Source organism: Carassius auratus, chromosome 27 (genome assembly GCF_003368295.1).
Source record: "Carassius auratus strain Wakin chromosome 27, ASM336829v1, whole genome shotgun sequence".
NCBI classification, from domain to species: domain Eukaryota; kingdom Metazoa; phylum Chordata; class Actinopteri; order Cypriniformes; family Cyprinidae; genus Carassius; species Carassius auratus.
In genome coordinates, this window is record NC_039269.1 from 22011628 (window position 1) to 22031551 (window position 19924).

Sequence of the window (19924 nt, forward strand, 5' to 3'; positions counted from 1 at the left end):
TATTATTTCAATATGTATTAAATCCATTTTCTAGATGACCAAATAATATGTTCAAAGCACCTTTTAGAAATATTTAATATGCCCAGTTGTGACGATCTAGGTTAATAAAGCACAATACATAACACTTTTCTTTTTTGTTGTAAAAGCTGATTATTGAACTTGAGCAGCATAAACGCAGTTTTACATGTTGAACTGGAAAACAGAGGCTATTAATAGTGTTGTTTCCTTTATGGTGTTATTGTTATTCATTAATGCAATGCATTTCCTAATCTCCCAAATATAGAAAAAAAAATAGGTTATTGGCTTGCAGTGTTGTTCCACTCCTTCACATTAATCTAATAACACACTGTAGATGAATACATTAGCAGTGGATCATTATCAAACAGACGACACATCACAGGCAGGACCATTGATTAATGAAATCACCATATATGGTGGGTTTCAATTCTGTGCCAGTTTGATTGGGAGTAGACTTTACCTGAGGAGGTTATTTTTAGGCCTTTCACATGCTTCCACGTCAATGAATGGGGGCTATTTTTAGCTTTGCATTCCTGAATCACATTGACCTTGAAGAACACGGCTCATTCAGAGCTTTGCTGCCTCTGTGTCTCAGGAGGTCTTACCCGGCCTCTCCACAAAACCTGAATCTGTCACTGAGATAGACAGGCTGACCGCACTCAGACTGGCTTAGAGGAGGAAGAAATCTCAAATGCATTTCTCTCGTTCTCTGTCACCATGACAGACTTACTAGATCTGTGTGTGTGGAATGAGGTCACATGCCAGTGTTGCTGTATACCCTGGCCTTTAAAGGGATACTCCACCTAAAATGTTCAATTCTGTTATTATATACTCACCCTTTGTTCTGCGGAACACAAAAGAAGATATTTGAAGAATTCTGGTAACCAAACAGTTTTGGTCCCCATTGACTTCCATTGTATGGTAAATAAATAAAAAGAGTACTACCAATATTACCAACATTCTTTAAAATATTTATCTTTTGTATCACAGGAGAATCCGTCATATAGCGGTTTGGAATGATATGAGAGTGAATAAACGATGAGAGAATTTGCATTCATCCAGAATATTGGATTAAACAAATTGAATTAAAAAAACAAAAATGTGTGTTTTTATTTTAAAATAAAATATATAAAAAAATACATTTTTGAAAAAAATTGAGAAGTGAAGTGAAATAACTAAGAATAATTAAAATTCTGCTTGATTTCTAGGTCCATATACTCAATAAATATATTTATGACTTTTAACACAAATGGTCAGATGTTTTTAGGGTTTATATCATCAATGAGTGTTCATTTAAAGGGATAGTGATATATTAAAACAACAACTGAACACCTCTTCAAGAGCAGTTTTTAAGAGTGCAAAAAAACCTGTCATTATTTACTCATCCATATGTCGTTCCAAACACATAAAACCTTCGTTCATCTTCAGAACACAGATTAAGATATTTTCCCATTTTTGAATAAAGTCATTATTTTTGTTTTCTTTGTGCACAAAAAGTATTATCGTAGCTTCGTATAATTACAGTTGAACCCCCGATGTCACATGGATGACTGTTTTACCAATGTCCTTGCTATGTTTCTGGACCTGTGAACATTTCAGTTGTGTTGCCGTCTATGGAGGGTCTGAGAGCTCTCGGATTTCATCAAAAATATCTTAATTCGTTTTTCAAAGATGAATAAAGATCTCATGCTTATGATAAAAAGGGCAACTTTTTGAGCAACTTTGCCAGGCAGCTTTTTTAAAGAAATGCTGCTTGGACACTTTCCCCCTGAGAATGGGAAACAAAATTATATTTGGATACTTTAGATCGATCGTGGGCCCCGTGTCTCTCCTGGTTGCCCAGGAACATTGCTCAAAAAGTTGCACCCTGTTTTTAATCAGCCTTATGGGTTTGGAACGACATAACGGTGAGTAATTAATGACTTTTAATTTGGGGGTTAACTAACTCTCTAAAATATTTTTGACTTCATACATTTTTGTGTTGTATTGTATTTTTTTTTTATTATTTTTTTTTTATACAAGGTAGTTGTGTTTTTCAACACTGGCTATTTATTGGTTATCGGCTATAATGTGAGTTTATTTTAGTTTATCAGTATAATCCAACATTTTTAGACTGATATATTCCTCTTGGATAACATGAGCGTCAGGTTTTGTACAAATTTGTTGAGTTCATGCAGTTTGAGTGCACTTAACTTGTTATGCTGGTATATTAGAATGTAGTGTAATATATATTTACAAAATAGGTTTTGTTCACTAGTAGTCTCATACTTTTGGACCCCACTGTATGTAAATGTGTCTCTGTTTCTTGAGTGATGTAGTGTCAGAGCTGCTGGTTTAGTATTAGTGAGGCACTGAAATGTATCCTGAGTTTAGAGTGATGGAGATGTGATATACTGCATGTCTAGCTGTGTCATATAAACCCACAAGGCTAGTGCTTACATCTAGATTGACGCAGGAAGAGAGTGTCTTGCTGCACATTTGTGTGAAACCGTTTTTATCAAGGTCTCAGTGACCTTCTGCACTAGTTCAGGTCAGGTCATTGACACAGGCTGTGTACTAAGAGTATAGAGACAGTTTATCTCACAGGGGTGGAAAATTATCCTAATGCGGCAAAACATCCATAATAAAGTCTCCTGGGTGAATCGTGTGAACCCTTTCTTTCTGTTTTTCTTTCCTCAGTTTTGATGTTGAGAATGGGCCGTCGGTGGGCCGCAGTCCTCTGGAGTCCCAGGCCAGTCCAGGCTCTGGCCTCGTGCTGCAGGCCAATTTCCCTCACAGTCAGCGGCGGGAGTCCTTCCTGTATCGCTCCGATTCTGACTTTGACCTTTCACCCAAGGCCATGTCCCGAAACTCATCCACGGCCAGTGAGCTGTGAGTATCACTTGTCTCATTTATCCCCTAATATAGCTCAGGAAATGTCTACAATACTAAATGTATTTATGATGGCTTTTAACAAATTTCACTTTCTAAATAACTTGAAAGTTATTTTTTGTTGTTTTGTTGTTGTATGATTTTTTAAAATAGATTTTTATATGCTTTTATTCAACAAGGATGCATTACATTGATAAAAAGTGCCAGTAAAGCCATTTATAATGTTACAAAATAATAATAAAAAATGATAACATTTAAAATAAATGGTGTTCTTTTGAACTTCATCAAAGTATTCAGATTTTAATTTTTTTTTATTATATTAGAACGATTTCTGAAGGATCATGTGACACTGAAGAGTGGAGTAATGGCTGCTGAAAATTCAGCTTTGCCATCACAGGAATAAATTACATTTTTAAAATTAATGTGAAATAATATTTCACATTATAATAGTTTTTACTGTTTTTTTGATCAAACAAACGCAGACTGGCTGAGCATGAAGAGGCCAAAAAAATAATAAATAAAAAAAGCAACATCCTACCGACCCCAAATTTTTGAATGGTCAGCAGGAAAAAAAAAATAATTATGTGCATGTTGTTTGATTCACTGCAAGCTTCACGTGTTACAAGCTGCACAAATGTGTTCTTGAGCTACAGTGTTTTTGTGGCTGGAAGAGTTCTGTTAATTAGGACTGTAAGCGTTTGCTTCATAACAGATGTGGTTTACTCCAGCTGGTTGACTATGTCTGAAACACGGTTCTCCCAAGACACACTTTTTTAATAGTATATAACATCAAATCATAATGCTCAGTCATTTTGGAAAATCCAAGGCGCTGGTTAAAAACTCCTTATTGTTACCACTTCCAGCTGTTCTTTCCATCTGAGCACGCTTGCATGTCAGCTCTGGTTTGCCAGGATTTTGAGTCTGAAAAAAAGGGCACCACATTCTTGGTTTTTTTTTTTCCTGCAGTTTATTTTTCCAGCCTGCGTCAAAGCTAAGTCGTTCAAATCGAAACACCTTAAAGGGGTCATCGGATGCTACATGCATTTTTACAAGTTGTTTGAACTGAAATGTGTTTTGGCAGTCTGTGTACACAACCACCATACAATTAAAAAAATCCACCCAGTGTTTTTTTTTAAATCTCTTTAAATAATTTCCCCTTTCTCAAATCGAGCCGATCTCAGATGCCTGTCTGTGTTTTTTAATTAATATTTTCAAATCGCCTTTCCTAATAATGTGCTAATTAGCAAGTTTCTCGATGATGCGAGAGTTTTTCTGAGAGTGCCTCGGAAGAGAGGGGCGGGGTCACCAGAGCTCATTAACATTTAAAGAAAAATTATACAAAACGGCTTGCTCTGAGAAGAGCTGTTTTTGTCAGGGTAAAAAAATGTGGTTTTTTTACACTACCATTGAGAAATGTTAACCAAACTATGTTAACGACTTTTCATTAAGACCCTAAAGAATCATATCAACTTGTGGAAAATGGGCATCCGATGACCCCTTTAAGGCTGGTTTACACCACCTCAATAAACAACATCAGCAGGGTGAATGCAACCACCTACAACTGCTGTTTGTTGCGTTTACATGAACTAGTGTGCTTAATCGTAGGTCACCAGCTCTTGCTTGTCTTTTCAAAGGGAAGAGAGTTTGAAGCACTGGGAGGTCAACTGGCTAAATCGGTGAGAAGATATAGAACAATATTAACCTGCCCTTAAAAGGGCTGTCCCCCATTACACAATCCATGCCGGTTCTCTCTCCTAGACCAGTCTAACCTCAGAGCTTCTCCTGTTTACTCCTTGCCACCATAAGCATTACTAATGCCACCAAAGAGGCTTTGGAATATATGAATAAAGACGCAATTCCAAGCATGTTCCCTATAGTTCAGCTTCTCTCTCACTGCTCCTAAAATACACGTGCATGACACACCCTATCCGAGCCCATCTGTGTTCTTATTACGTGTTTCCATAAGCTTTTAATGTTGGATATCTAATATCCCATTAGAGAATCTGAGGTACCTTCCTTATGCTGAGCTGTATTTTGTTATTTCCATCCAGACTGCATGTTAATCAAAAGCGTATTACCGGCCGCTTGCTCTTTTGAATGATGGTGCTCTGTAACCTGAAGCCGACCACATCCTTAAGGCTCCACACTTAAACTCTTAGTCATTCCTGTCCACTGATCCTTAAGTAATTTTATGTGGCTCCTTTTATTATTGGGAGATTAAAGAGCTGTCTTTTCCAATATGTAATTTTTGTGTTTGATTTGTGATTTGTTAATGTGTTTTTCTCTTACAGACATGGAGAAGACATGATAGTTACACCGTTTGCACAGGTTAGTATTAGAGTAGGCCTTGAAAATGAAAGCTTACGTAGTTGATCTGACATTAATGGGCATTCATGGCCTTTGCATCATGTGGTTTCTCTGTTGAGGAACATGGTAGTTTGACTTTGCTTTCCCTATATTTTAAATAGAGATATATCTCCTGATATTTAGAAGTGCCTTTTTTGTGTGTAAGTGGAGTGTGCTGCCTTTGGCATTGGCGGGAACAGCCCTTCCGCTCTTATGCAGCTTGCTTTACGTGGGATTTGCGTCACCACTGTACTCGGTTTACAAAACAGGCTAGGAATCCAATACCGGGTTTGTCGATATGGATGCTGACAGATGAGAAATCTGCATGGCTTTGGAAATCAGATACCCTTCATGTCCTTTTGAAACTCCAAAAGAGCTGCACAATTTCAGACAAGCCAGACGTTTTACGCAAATCTTTCTTTTTGTAGGTCACCTCTCTATGTAACATTTATTCTCTCTCGCTCACTGCAAAAATCATTTTAATAACCCTGTGTTTCATCGTGTTTTCAAGTAATAATACCTAAACATTGAAAAAAAAAATAACATTAATGAAATTGAGAAGCAAAATGGGATAATATGTTAAGAATTTCAAATTGTTTCTTGATTTTAAGTTTACTGTAAGACATAACTGAAATTTAGGTTTCTATTCAGAAGATTTTATATGTGTGTGTATATATACAGTGTGTGTATATATATATATATATATATATATATATATATATATATATATATATATAATATATTATTTACTAAATATTCTATATTTAATTCTATAATACAATAAAAATGCAAAAAAGACAACATACTTAAAAAAAGTACTCTGAAAATATCTTATACAGTTTTGCTTTAACTTAATATTTTTTTCATATTTTGCTGGACAGTAATAATACAATCAGAAACACTGATTTCTGAATACAGAAAGTGAGTTGAAGTTGCTTCAAAAAGAAAGAAAGGACTAAGTATGTGTTCTTGGCACAGACCTACATTATTGTTCTTCTCTTAGGTCCTTGCCAGCTTGAGGACTGTGCGGAGCAACTTTGCTGTTTTGACCCATCAGCAAGACCGTGTCCCGACCAAGTAAGGCCCAGTAAACAGTGTAATGTCTGTTCAAATGCTTTTAAAGTCATGCTTGATCTCCACTGACACAATCTCCACAGGAGGTCCACTGGAAGCAACCCACCATCCATGTGCAAGACAAGCCTTCCAGGTTAGACAACAACCTCTTGTAGAAAAGGATAACAGTACAAAGTTTATTTTTAATACACATGATGATGAACACTATAGTCATGGATATAACATGCTTTGCTGTATTTTGCAGAGGAGCCGTTTCACAAGTTGGCAGTGGAGACTCTGGATGAGCTGGACTGGTGTCTCGAACAGCTCGAGACTCTCAAGACACGTCACTCAGTCAGTGAGATGGCATCTAACAAGGTAGATCTACCAAAATAAAAGATGATTCATTACTGACAGGGATCAAATATCTCGACTGTCACCCAGGGACTTGCCCTTAGTGCTAATAACCATCCAACACAATACATCAACGCTTGCTGATAACAGCACCCAAATACTCAACATGCCTCTCTATGAATTACACATGCGTCAGATGTCTATTTTAGATGGGAATAGGATTCATGCATGCTCTGAATCGCTCCCAACCCCCGTCCACATCGTGTGCTGAAAAATGGGAAAGAGAGAGTGGAGTCATGGATGAATCTGCTTCCCCAACCTCATCTATCTCCCCTCATTCCAGCTGGGGATTTCATAGACTGTGTGACGCGTGATTAGCCCACCCACACAGCGACCTCGTGCATCACGGATACATACTCTCACACACATGCGCACATATGAACACATGTTTGAGTGTTTTCATTTTGGTTAACATCACTGATGTATCTGCAGTACGTTCAGGAATCACCCTGCACTGGTCGAGGTGAAGAAAATATAAAAAGTGAGCATGCAAAACATTTTAGAGTATTGACGTTAAAATAAAAGCACTGAATTTTCTTGACATTGTCAAATTTGCAGTGCCATATTTTCATACGAGTAAGGGTAAGATGGGACAGTTCTTGAAACAAGTTAATAGCTACATAATTAGAGACAACTTTTGCATCATCCAGAATATTATTAAATGAAAATAAATGGAAACATTTTAAACAGGGGAAAGAAAAAGATTTATGCTAATTATGTCACATATATATATTAAATTTATGCATTTAGCAGATGCTTTTATCCAAAGCGACTTACAGTGCTTTAAATGAAAAAATTGTTTTTTACCTAACATTCGTTCCCTGGGAATCGAACCCACAACCTTGCGCTGCTAACGCAATGCTCTACCACTTGAGCCATTTTTTTTTATTAATGTAAAATAATAAATTTTTCTATGTACATTTTGTCCTGATAAGTTAATGTTATAATAAATAATTAGGACAATCGAAATGTACTTCCTTTCAAACATTTGCTGTAAAATAGATTTCCTAATGTTTTTAAAAGATGTCTCTTATGCTAACCAGGCTGTATTTGTTTGATTAAAAATACAGTACATAAAGGTAAAATCATGAAATATTATTACAATTTAAAGTAACTGTTTTCTATTTTAATATATTTTAAAATAGAATGAATTTTCAGCAGCCATTACTCCAGTCTTCAGTGTCACATGATCCTTCAGAAATCATTCTAATGAACAGTTTGATTTGGTGATCAAGAAACATTTCTTATTGTTAACAATGTTGAAAACACTCCTGCGGTTTAACACAAAAACATGATACTACAACAATGTTTTTTTAACGTACAAATCAAAAACTAAATCTAAAAAAAATTGATATCGATGATGCATTAGTGTGATATAAACATTCAGAATATATAAAAACACCTCACACTTGCTTGGTTTCCCTGCTCTGTGTCAGAGTGAGCATCTATTTATTTCCCTCGCTCATTACAATGGAAAACACATCCACACACATGCGCGCAAAACATGAAGCGGCTCCTGAAGCTTTCAGCTTCAAACCAAGTGCACATGGTACAGCCCCGGCCCCCTGTATCCACCCCATCCAGCCCCTGCATGTGCCCTAGAGCCGTGAGCCAATCGCACACCTCCCCCTGACCCAGCCTCTGTGACAAAACCCATCCGATTGGCCAGCATGCGGCAGCGAGTGGGGAGCTACCTGCCAGAGAGAGAGGGGGCTGCTGGGAGGAGCCTGATCTCTCTGTTTACACATGAATCGGGCAGAGTAGGAGAGCAGAGCATGCGGCAGCGATGCAGACTCGCTCCAGCCAGCTGCACACGCTCTCAGCCTGCCACAGGTGCAGCCCATGGCAGCTGGAGCTCCTGGTGCTGGGCTGAGCTCTGCAGTGCCACCACATTCGGTTTGGACCGCTAGACTGCTGTTGAAGCAGGCGATCTGGAACGTGTCTATAGCATGTGCACCGACCAGACGGTGCTTCTGTTTTGTTAAGTCTTCATTTGGTGCTGAGATGCCAGACGTCAGTTACCTGCTCTCTGTGTCGTGGATGTATGTTCAGGTAAGACTCGTGCTGTGATTCTGCTCTTGGGAGAAGCTGTTGCATTGTTTTTATCTGAAGTTGAGAGGGATGCTCTCATTGACACTATAAATCACAGATGGTGCAGTGAGTTGCCGTGAGGATGTCAGTTTGGGTGTGTTGGGGTGTTTCTGATGTCAGTGTGTGTGTGGCTTCTACAGTACTACTGTACATATTGCTGCCTCAGTCTGAAGTGTTTCATTCTGAAACCTCGTGTATGATTACATAATAACACTACACAGATGAAAGGCTCCTCCTGCTTGGTCCAGCCCCTCATCTTGGGTGACTGTGGCAGCTGAATGAAGGCCTGCTACCACTCTTTGATGCAGTTATATTCAGATATTAGTATGTCATGTGATGTTTTGCAGCACACATTTGTTGAATGAAATTGTTTGATTTTAAAAAACTTAGTTAGGTGTTGTATGGGAAAGCTATAATTAAAAGGAAATGCAGTGGATTGGAGATGTTGATTCTCAAAACGCATGTGTTTGGTTCTTGTGTCCTGTTCTGCAGTTCAAAAGGATGCTGAATCGAGAACTAACCCAGCTGTCAGAGACGAGCAAGTCAGGAAACCAGGTCTCAGAGTTCATCTCCAGCACCTTCTTAGGTAAAACCAACTATTTTGTTCTTTCTCAAATGTTTTCATTTCAGATTAGATTATGAGAAGAACACAAAATATTATTTATGAAAAAAAATGTATATTATTAGTGTTATTTTAGTATTATTTATATATTATTATAGTATTTATTAATATATTGAATCAGCTTGCATTTTTATATTTTCAGTTTCAGGGCTTTAGTCATTTGTGGGTTTTTTTTTATATTTAATGTATTTTTTTCTGTGAACTACTCAGCATTAATTGATTTTGGTTTTAGTAATTTTAGTACTTCAGTTTATTTCAGTTAGTTGCTAATTGCTCACATTTTTTTTTTAATTTTTCCGAATAATTGTGTATTTGTGTTTTATTTCATTTCCTGCCACTCTTTCAAAGTGCATCTAATGAGCCGTCTGTCATTGCTTGTAGATATAAAAATGAACTTGTGTTGCAGAGAAGCAACATGATATGGAGATTATGTCCCCCCCAACCAAGGAGAAGGAGAAGAAAAAGCGGCCCATGTCTCAGATCAGTGGAGTGAAGAAACCCTCACACAGCTCCAGTGTCGCAGCTTCCAGCATCCCACGCTTTGGCATCAGCACTGACCAGGAAGATCTGCTGGCCAAGGTGAGCTCTCACGGCCAGTAAAACACACTATCAGCAAACTAAAATCACCATGGTAAACATGGACCTTATCTGCAGTTCTAAACTGCATCCAACTCCCTTTTGCAGGAGTTAGAGGACTTTGACAAATGGGGCGTGGATATTTTCAAGATATCGGAGTATTCTGGCAAGCGACCCCTAACGGTAGCGATGTACACAATCTTTCAGGTATAAAATGTGGAATAAAAAAAAACTTTTCTCATGTAGTTTCGGTTAAAGCAGTACAACAACAAATGTCTTGAACCTCTATTCCACAGGAAAGAGACCTGTTGAAATCCTTCAAAATCCCTGTAGACACATTTATTACCTACATGATGGCACTGGAGGAGAACTACCACTCGGATGTAGCGTACCATAACAGCATCCACGCCGCTGATGTGGTCCAGTCCACCAATGTCCTGCTGTCCACCCCTGCCCTGGAGGTTCGTCTCAACCAGCTTCCTTTTCATCATCTGCTCATTAGTCTCTAAAGCAAAATGTTTCATATTTGCTATTCTGTTTTGCCAGGCTGTATTCACCGACCTTGAGATCTTGGCCGCAATGTTTGCCAGTGCAATACATGACGTGGACCACCCTGGAGTGTCCAACCAGTTCCTCATCAACACAAGTGAGTGGCCGCGGCAGAGCAGCAGAAGCTTGTCATTGCGGTTGCACGCTGTGTTGTTGACTAATAAGAACGTAATACTTTTCTCCAGACTCGGAGTTGGCTCTCATGTACAACGATTCCTCTGTTCTGGAGAACCACCACCTGGCTGTTGGCTTCAAACTGCTGCAGGAAGAAAACTGTGACATTTTCCAGAACCTGACCAAGAAACAGAGGCAGTCGCTGCGCAAAATGGTCATTGACATGGTGAGGAAATGGAGGCAGAGACAAATCTGTGGGCCAATGATGAAGAGATCCAAGTCTGAGAACTACAACCAGCACGTGGTTTTATTTATTTACTGTGTATTTGACTCTTTGCAGGTTCTAGCCACTGACATGTCAAAGCATATGAACCTGTTAGCGGATCTCAAGACCATGGTAGAGACCAAGAAGGTGACAAGTCTGGGCGTGCTGCTGTTAGACAACTACTCTGATCGCATTCAGGTATTGTTTGAGCTTCTGTGGAGCAAAGCCGTTTTATATTGTCAGAAAATCTTTTTTGCTTCTTAAGTAGAAAGTTTATAGTTAAAATGTGTGGTTTATCAAATGTGTAGGTTCTTCAGAACATGGTGCATTGTGCTGACCTGAGCAACCCAACAAAGCCTCTGGAGCTGTACCGTCAGTGGACGGATCGCATCATGGTGGAGTTTTTCACTCAGGGGGACCGAGAGAGAGATAAGGGAATGGAGATCAGCCCCATGTGTGACAAACACAATGCTTCCATTGAGAAAACACAGGTGAGTGAGGGAAAATGCCAAATAATATACCACAAACTGGCCTTGAGGACTTTGGGCCTCATTCCATCAAAAACAAAATAAAATAAAATAAAATAAAATAAAATAAAAACATCATTAAATTAAAGCTCGAATAAAATTAGATGATATTAAATCATATTAGATTAAAAAAATGTAAGTAAAAAATCTAAACATCAATTACAAAAGCTGGCAACTAACTAAATCAGTTTGAAATTAAAAGTTATTTTAAAGTGATTTAAATTATATATAATTAAATATATTCTATATAATATATATTATTTAAAATTAAAACTGAAATAACAATACATTCAAGCAAATGTAAAAAAATAAATAAAATGACAAAAGCATAACAAAATTCCTACATCTAAAACTAAAACTAAAAAGATAATTCTAAATGATAATACATATAGTATAGTATATGATTATATAGTATATAGTATAACAGTATATGATTAATAATAAAATAACAACACAAATAGACTAATATTATATAGTGATAAAACATTTTACAAAATCGTATGTGAATATGTAAATTCTGTATATACCTACATATATTAATCTTACTATATTAATAATTTCTATTTCTAATCATTTCTAATAATAACCATTACATACAGATAAAATGAAATAAACATGATAGATATTGATTATTATATAATAATGAAACATTTTTATTATAAAAATACAATAATTATATTATTATTATTATTATTATTATTATCAAATACAACAACAATAATAATAATTAATAATTATGTTATAATTTTAAGTCATGTATATACACATTGTAATTATTTGAACTATATTAACAGGCTTACATAAGTAACACTTGTGCACAGTTTTGTTTAAATCCACTTTTGTATAATGACCATACAAACTCATATTACCTGCTCGTTCCCCGTCCATCAGGTGGGCTTTATTGACTACATCGTGCACCCGCTCTGGGAGACCTGGGCGGACCTGGTTCATCCTGATGCCCAGGATATTCTCGACACGCTGGAGGACAATCGAGAGTGGTACCAGAGCATGATCCCCCACAGTCCCACTTCCACCCCTGAGGACAAGGGCATTGTGGTCGGGATGGGAGCGATAGGTGGAGGCACCGCCTCAGCGGGGGAGAAATTCCAGTTTGAACTGACCTTAGAGGAAGAAGGGGAGTCTGACATCGAGAGTCCCGTGGACGAAGATTTCACTTCCACCACACAAGATTCCTCCAAGACAGATCCAGAAGACAAACATCCGTCTTCAGCTCCCCGCACACACCTGACCCCTCGCTCCCCTGGCTGCAGGACAATGTCTTTTAAGATGGGCGAGCCGCCAGACAGTGAAGATGAGGAGAGAGAACTTGACCAAGAAGGGAAAAGCGTGTCTTGCCTGCGCCTGGGAACATAACACTAGTGCACTTTTTACATTGCATTCTTTTTTCTTCTTTCGTACCTCTTCCTCACCACCTCCCTATCCCTCTCCGTCCCATTCTTAGCTTCCTCCGGTGGAGGCGATGCAGTGCAGGAGAGCAAAGGAGAGGTAGGAAAGCTTCCACAGGACGTTTTTATACTGTAGTCACCTTGCACTGGAGAAAGCTCCAACTCTACGGACTGTCCAAGTGTGAAGCTTTCTTAAAACGTTCTCGGTCTCGTGACTTCAGGATGCCATTCGGCCTCACCGTCAAGCGTGAAACTGCCTGTGTGTGATGGACTGAGAGGAAACGTCCTCAAGTGTCTTCCTGAGACATCCCAGCTTTAAGGTTAACCAACAAGTGGAGCCGTCCGAACATATTGATCCATAAACAGGACACTTTTTATGTGAGACGTATGTGCACTAAAATGTTTTTAAAAAGACACACTGTTGACTTAAAGCTGGTTTATTAATAGCTGAACAGAACAACCTAACATTTACACAACAGAACATCTCAGGATTCAAAGAAACGATTGCTTTTATGTAGCAAACAGCTTGAGGGTACCCACAAAGTGACCGCCGTCTTCCTTGGATCACTATAAAATCTCTAGGCTGAAGTCGAGCCATGATTGTGATCTTTTCTATTAGTATGTGACGCCACCTAGTGCTTAATAGTGGAACTGGAGCCACGTTTATAGGATTTCCCACTCCAGCCGAACACAGTGGCTCTGTATTGTTATTCCTTTGCACAGATTATAGTCATGATCTGACCGTTTTAACTTAAAACCCCTTCAAACCTTTATCTGTAGATATGCTGCTTTAATTTAAGGCATTCACATGGTTTACATATGCTTCTCATTTATTTTTCTATTCCGCTTCATCCAAAGCATGAGCGTAAGAATTATTACACTCTACGTCACAGTTTTAAAACGGCTTGCTTCTGATATTCTAGGTAGCACTTTAGAAGATATCTGGAGTTATTCTTAACATACAGAAGACTAGGATTTGCGGTGATCTGCAGGGTAACCAGCATGTGTACGCACCCTGTATGTAAGTTGGTCTCTGGAAGGCTGGGTTAGCTTGGAAACCCACATTAGCTGTAAAGGAAGTGATCGGTGTCCTCAAATCACATGTGTACTTTCTCTCTATTTCTGTGCTGGTCACACTTAAAAATATGAGGTATCTTAACATCTTTACAAATGTATGATGTCTAAACAAATGTTCTAAAATGAGAGCGGTGCGCTACAAGATAACACATTAAGCCAAAGTTGGTTTTCTGGGCCAGACCTTTTGTGTTCTTTGGTTTTTGGTGATTGATCAGTGCTCTGCTCTTCGCAGGGACATAGCCAATCACAGTACAAGTGCCAAGCAAGCATGATCCATATGCTGTACTGTAATTTCCATGTTGCCACTGGCTATTTTCCATCAATGACATCAACTACTGTCAGCAACATACTGATTTGAGCATTTACTTTTCTTTTCTTTTGTTATTCAAAACTGTCGATTTGTCAAGCTGAATTTTTATTTAAGAGTTTTCATGATTTATAAGTCTTTCTGACGCAGTGTGCTCATTGTAAGTCAGACTATTTGTGTCCTTTTTATACCATGGTATGAATTTTAATATTGGATACAGTGAATCTTTGTATGTAAGTGGATTACATTAAGCGGGGCTTTTAATTATTGGCTTTATGTTCACCTTAATGTCAGTCTGTGCTCTTTAGCAATGTTTCATGTGGTGAAAGAGATGCTGAGCGGCCATGCAAAGTTCAACTGACTGTATCCATACAGCACACCTCTGTTCGGTCTTTTTTTTTATTCTTCCACAGATCTGACAATCCCAACAGTACTGTTGACCACTACAATGCTGTTACTAATATTGCTGTGATCGTTTTCCTGTTCCCAAATAATGCCAATAAATGAAGAACTATTAGTAAGCTTGTTCTATTGAAATCCATTTCTATAATATTAAAACAATAAATGCTTTGGTAAATTATAAGATTGCAATTGGTCAAAAAGTAATGACATAAATCATAATTATGACAAAGTTGAATTGATCATATACAAATAATGACAAATGATGGCACAAAAAGCCAAAACTATGACAAAAATAATAATTTAAACATTAAAAGTAAACAAAAATTACATGTGATATTTAAGACAAAAGTTACGAAGTTATGACATTTCTATTTCATATTTTATTTGGATTGTCATTATTTTGATTTTGTCATAATCATAAATTAGTATGTCATTATTTTCATATACGTTTTGTTTAATATGAAATAATTATTATGCCTAGTAATTTTTTTGTAATTGACTGTTATGATTTCATTGGAATTGACTTGAAAATATTGAAATGGGAATCCACAGTATAAATTTAAAGCATTTCAAAAACTAGCAAATGCTCATGCTTCAAGCATCAGACCGCTAAATCGCAAAGGTGACAGAGCGGACGTGTAATTGGCTAATCCACATGTCAGTCATTGTTTACCCCGCCCCCAGCTGGCTCCCGTCGAGTGACGCAAGCAGGAGACCGCAGGTGCACAGGCTGGGAACTGCATCCAAACCACACTAGATAAACCTCCTTCTAAGGTAAGCTGAGCTTTCTCTGGCAACATCTTGCCTCCCCGCCTTGCATTTATTTCGAAATGAAAAAGAAGGCGCATAGAAACGTCAGGAAATAAATGGTTTAGATTTAAAAACAGCGTAGGTTAACCTTCATTTGACATCGCTAACAGGGATGGATCATAAACAGACAGCCTCTGCTGTGTAATCCATCGCTGCATGCTACAAACTAAAATGCCAACTGGCTTTTGACACTCCGCACATTGTCGCAGGCAGTTACGACGGATTCGTTACTGTGTGTTTGGTCGATGGGATGTTAGTCACTCACTGACCCGAATAAAAAAAGGAAATCAGTCCGTGTGTGTTAAGCGGATAGATGCTAACCGGAGCTCAACGGACTTAACCGCTGTCAGCTCTCACAGGCGGACATTTATTTTAAACGTCTCGATTGGACAGTTAACTCAAACGTAGCTGCATTTCTCATACGCGAAGGATTCTTGCTCTAATCATGTTCGCCAAGCCTGAGCAATATGTTTGAGTTCAGCCTCGATGTGTGCCTGGCTGCTCAGGTGGCCTGACAAATAAGAGACTAAACAGAGCAGGAATAAACATTCAGGCATTTGGTTTGTCTCCATAAGGGAAACAAAGAACCACACTGGTCTTCCATGATAAAATGGGAATATTAGACTAATCTTCCCCTGATATTGATGGTGTGCTAAGGTCCTGAGCTGGGCACAGGGTTTAGCCAGTGTTGTGACTGATTACTTCCCCCCTAGTATTGTTAGGTTTAGGGTTAGGTGTGGGGGAGGTGTTAGGATTAGTCAATCAGGTAGCAATTTCAACGAGAAGGGGTAATAATGTTATTGTTATATGCTGTTATTGGTCTCTCTGTTCACTAAAATTACTTATTTTATTAAATTATCTGGCATTTCAAAACCACCATTTTTTTAATTTTATTATTTAATTTTATTTTATTTATATATAGCAGCTGTCTAAAATCTATTTTTATTAATTGTTTGTTAGCCTACATATGCTCATTTCTCTATCCACATGAATAACTAAGGCTTTTGCCCAAATATCTACTAGTCCTGCGATAACAGAGATAATCATCCCAAAGTAAGCCACTGTAATTAAACCAAAGCTTGAGTTTGACAATTGCTTCACCACTGTTAAAAAAGTATGTTCTACTGTAGAACTGTATGAATCCCATGTTGTTATCCATCCATTACGCTTAAATGTACATCACAATATGGAAGAAAAGATATTTCACAATTCTATAAATCACCTTGTTTGTTTTATTGTTACAGATGGCCTCAGCAAATGATGCTCGATATGGACAAAAAGAGTCTGCGGATCAGAACTTTGACTACATGTTTAAGATCCTGATCATTGGTAACAGCAGTGTCGGCAAAACCAGTTTCCTGTTCCGCTATGCTGATGACTCCTTCACCCCTGCTTTCGTCAGCACTGTCGGCATTGACTTCAAAGTGAAGACCATCTACCGGAACGACAAGAGGATAAAGCTCCAAATATGGGTGAGGAGTTCTCCGCTAGAGTCTTGAGTTTAGGGTTAGAGAAAGGAGTGTTTTACTGAAAGGACCAGCAAGACATTTTCACTTTAACTTCTGTGTATTTCAGGACACTGCTGGGCAGGAGAGGTACAGGACCATCACCACAGCATACTATCGTGGAGCGATGGGCTTCATTCTGATGTATGACATCACCAACGAGGATTCCTTCAATGCCGTTCAGGACTGGTACGATAGAGCTTGTTTTTGTCCTAGTTTCTGTGTAAACACACACAGTCCTGAGAACATGCGCTATATTCTCCAACAACCAGGTGTGATGTGATTCCAGTAACAAGTGATTTATCCACTACAAACATGAAATTGCTACATAACATGACTCACATCGGTCAAAAGTCGGCACTAAATTAAAGTAGAAAGACTTCAATACATGAATTCGGAATGGAATTTTTTTAGCGAGCCATTAATTGACTCAAGACTCGACTCAGACTCCATGTTAAGGACTTAGTTAACATGTCTGGTATATATATTATGCAATTTTAATTGCACTAGCATTCAGGCAGTTCACATGCTTTTTCTTCATGACTTGTTTACTGCTCTCAGGTCCACACAGATTAAGACGTATTCGTGGGACAATGCTCAAGTGCTGCTGGCGGGAAATAAGTGTGACATGGAAGACGAGAGAGTGGTTGCTTCCGAGAGAGGAAGACAGCTGTCTGAACAGCTGGGTGGGTTTTCCACTGGAATTTCCATCATGTATTCTCTATTTGAATATAATAGTGCATTTTACTTCTTTTGACTGTCGCAGGCTTTGAGTTCTTTGAGGCCAGTGCCAAGGACAACATTAACGTGAAGCAGGCCTTTGATCGACTGGTGGACATAATCTGTGAGAGGATGGCCGAGAATCCGGAGTCGGCGGACCCGTCCACTACAGGAAACCGGCAGGGCCCTCAGCTCAGTGAGCAGCCGCAGCGCTCTCACACAGACTGTGCTTGCTGAGGGTCGCTCACAGCCTCTCCACCGTTCCCAGCAGACTGAACAATGGACGCTCTAGGAAAGAAGGCTTTGGTACGAGAAGAGCTGATGGGATGCCGCTGAGAACCTGTCCACTCTCTGTCCCTTTTGTCAGATTGACATCAGTGCATTTTTGTTTCTCTTATATTGATATCGTTAACCAATGCTCCTCAAACCCCTAAGAATTTGAATAATTTCATATCTTTTTGACTTCAGGGTCAAATTAATTCCAACGTGACATTACGGTGAATCACATTTTGTTTTGTTACACTGTTCATGAGCATTTCCTAGGTAAGTTTTTGGATTCATCAAGTTCAAATGATCAACACAAATATCCTCAATACATCGCCAGGAGATTATTTCCTAAACAGAAAAATATACATTTGGGACCAGCATAAAGGCTCATCCCAAGATAGAACGTTTGAAGGAATCCTAAGCTTGAATTCAGCACCGTTTCGCTCTTCATTTTAAAATGATAGAGTGAAAACGAAATGCGCACTAATTAATTTGCTCCCTATTTATTTTTTTTTAAAATAACTGCAGGTGTGTTTTGTAAAACATATATTATATAAGCAAAAACGGTATATGTGTAATAATAGATGTAACTAGGAAAAAAATAATTATGATGTGCTTAATTGCTTCTAGTTTTGTAATATGAAGGAATTAATGAAGTTAAGTGTATTTTCAGTTACATGTTCTGCTTTTACTCTGGTTCCTACATACAGGTGGTCTCAAACTCCTCGTTTTACCATAAAGGAAGTGTGTGAGTGTGTGTGCATGTTAGTATGTCATCCTAGTATTTTCTAGATGTTTCCAAGCATAGATCCATGGGCTGAAAACACAATAAAAGCTTTAATGAGAAGAGAACCTAAATCAAAGAATAGCAGCTAATAAGACTGTATTTTGAAAAGACTTATATTAAAACTAAATGCATTGTGATTCGCTTGAAGTTCCCATTTAGGCATTAGAAAACAGATGCTTTATGCACCACTGATTGATCACTAGAGAATTAACATATGTTAATGCACACAATAATGTTGATTTAGTTGTAATTAAGTATGTTGATTTACTGCATCATTTATTGCTTATTTATGTACATGCGTTTTTGTTGATGTATGTATTCTGCATTAGATTAAGAGGGCTACTGCTATACTTATGACAGGCTTGGACATCTGAAATGTCTCGCTTTTATAAATCACAGAGTTTTAAACACAATCATGTTTGTAGAAATATGTGTTGATTTCCCCCTATGCAATTCAGAAGCTTTTTTATACCAAATAGTCACTGGATATGCAGGGATATTGTCTGTAAGGCAAATTAAGATTTTTTTCCTTCATTTAAAACCTTTTTTTACAGTCCAACAAATGTCAAACCACTGGGATCTTCTTATTCATACAGAGAAATGTGACACATTTGTTTGCTTTATATGCAGAGTAATCACTTTTAAAGTAGAAGCCATAAAACAGAGGTTTGGTTTTGATACTTTTTTTTTGTGCATTAGTTGGCATTTTGAGTTTTTCTTTTTTTGTTTTTTTTTGTTTAGAAAGACAGTAGTCCCTCAGTTCCAAATTCCAAATCAGTTTTTAGTTTATATGCATTATACTGTGTTTCACTCTGGGAGATAATGGTAAGAATAAACCACTGTTAGCAAGTGATATAAGCAGGACACTTACTGTCAAGAGTTTTATGAGAATCAAGTGACCACTTGTTTATTCTGTTTACTGAGTTCAATAAAAAGCTATGTTTGAAATCTTTTGTGACTTATTACGGTCATTGTTGACCTTTTACATTGTTTTGATAAAGAGGGGCCCAAAAAGGCCTATAATGAGCTGCAAAACTGGATGTAATGCTTGGTTTGCTAGTTTATATTGAAGGTTTATTGTGTGGTAAGAAACAATGAAGAGTTTGATGCACACTCTGCATCTTCAGATTATTTATTAATTATTTGATGGCGGCTAATTGACAAGTACAGATGCTAAATAAAGAGAGTCTGGGGAAT

The 19924-nt window shown here is 38.0% G+C and overlaps 2 protein-coding genes across 11 annotated transcripts in view; both read left to right on the forward strand.

Moving 5' to 3' along the window:
- Positions 1 to 14757, forward strand: part of pde4ca (phosphodiesterase 4C, cAMP-specific a) — a 40709-nt gene extending 25952 nt beyond the window's left edge. For 5 of the 9 annotated variants that reach the window (XM_026206649.1, XM_026206650.1, XM_026206651.1 and 2 more), the window contains 15 exons: positions 2698 to 2889; positions 4524 to 4565; positions 5181 to 5217; positions 6239 to 6312; positions 6393 to 6442; positions 6554 to 6666; positions 9286 to 9379; positions 9822 to 9994; positions 10100 to 10198; positions 10288 to 10452; positions 10538 to 10637; positions 10726 to 10880; positions 10995 to 11117; positions 11228 to 11410; positions 12338 to 14757. In XM_026206649.1, the coding sequence (XP_026062434.1) occupies positions 2698 to 2889; positions 4524 to 4565; positions 5181 to 5217; positions 6239 to 6312; positions 6393 to 6442; positions 6554 to 6666; positions 9286 to 9379; positions 9822 to 9994; positions 10100 to 10198; positions 10288 to 10452; positions 10538 to 10637; positions 10726 to 10880; positions 10995 to 11117; positions 11228 to 11410; positions 12338 to 12820 (2083 nt within the window). In that variant the 3' untranslated portion in view covers positions 12821 to 14757. Of the gene's footprint in view, positions 1 to 2697; positions 2890 to 4523; positions 4566 to 5180; positions 5218 to 6238; positions 6313 to 6392; positions 6443 to 6553; positions 6667 to 7977; positions 8755 to 9285; positions 9380 to 9821; positions 9995 to 10099; positions 10199 to 10287; positions 10453 to 10537; positions 10638 to 10725; positions 10881 to 10994; positions 11118 to 11227; positions 11411 to 12337 lie in introns of those variants that run through there. The other 4 variants (XM_026206652.1, XM_026206653.1, XM_026206655.1 and 1 more) reach the window with 2 other exon arrangements.
- A 547-nt stretch (positions 14758 to 15304) lies between these two features.
- On the forward strand, positions 15305 to 19675 carry rab3aa (RAB3A, member RAS oncogene family, a). Of its 2 annotated transcripts, none has more exons than XM_026206665.1 (5): positions 15305 to 15412; positions 16693 to 16920; positions 17024 to 17142; positions 17515 to 17639; positions 17720 to 19675. In XM_026206665.1, the coding sequence occupies exons 2-5, from the start codon at positions 16693 to 16695 to the stop codon at positions 17908 to 17910; spliced, it is 663 nt and encodes a 220-aa protein (XP_026062450.1). In that variant the 5' UTR covers positions 15305 to 15412; the 3' UTR covers positions 17911 to 19675. The 2 variants fall into 2 exon arrangements, with proteins under 2 accessions (XP_026062450.1, XP_026062451.1); XM_026206666.1 differs by lacking the exon at positions 15305 to 15412 and adding an exon at positions 15434 to 15526.
- The last annotated feature ends 249 nt before the right edge of the window (positions 19676 to 19924 follow it).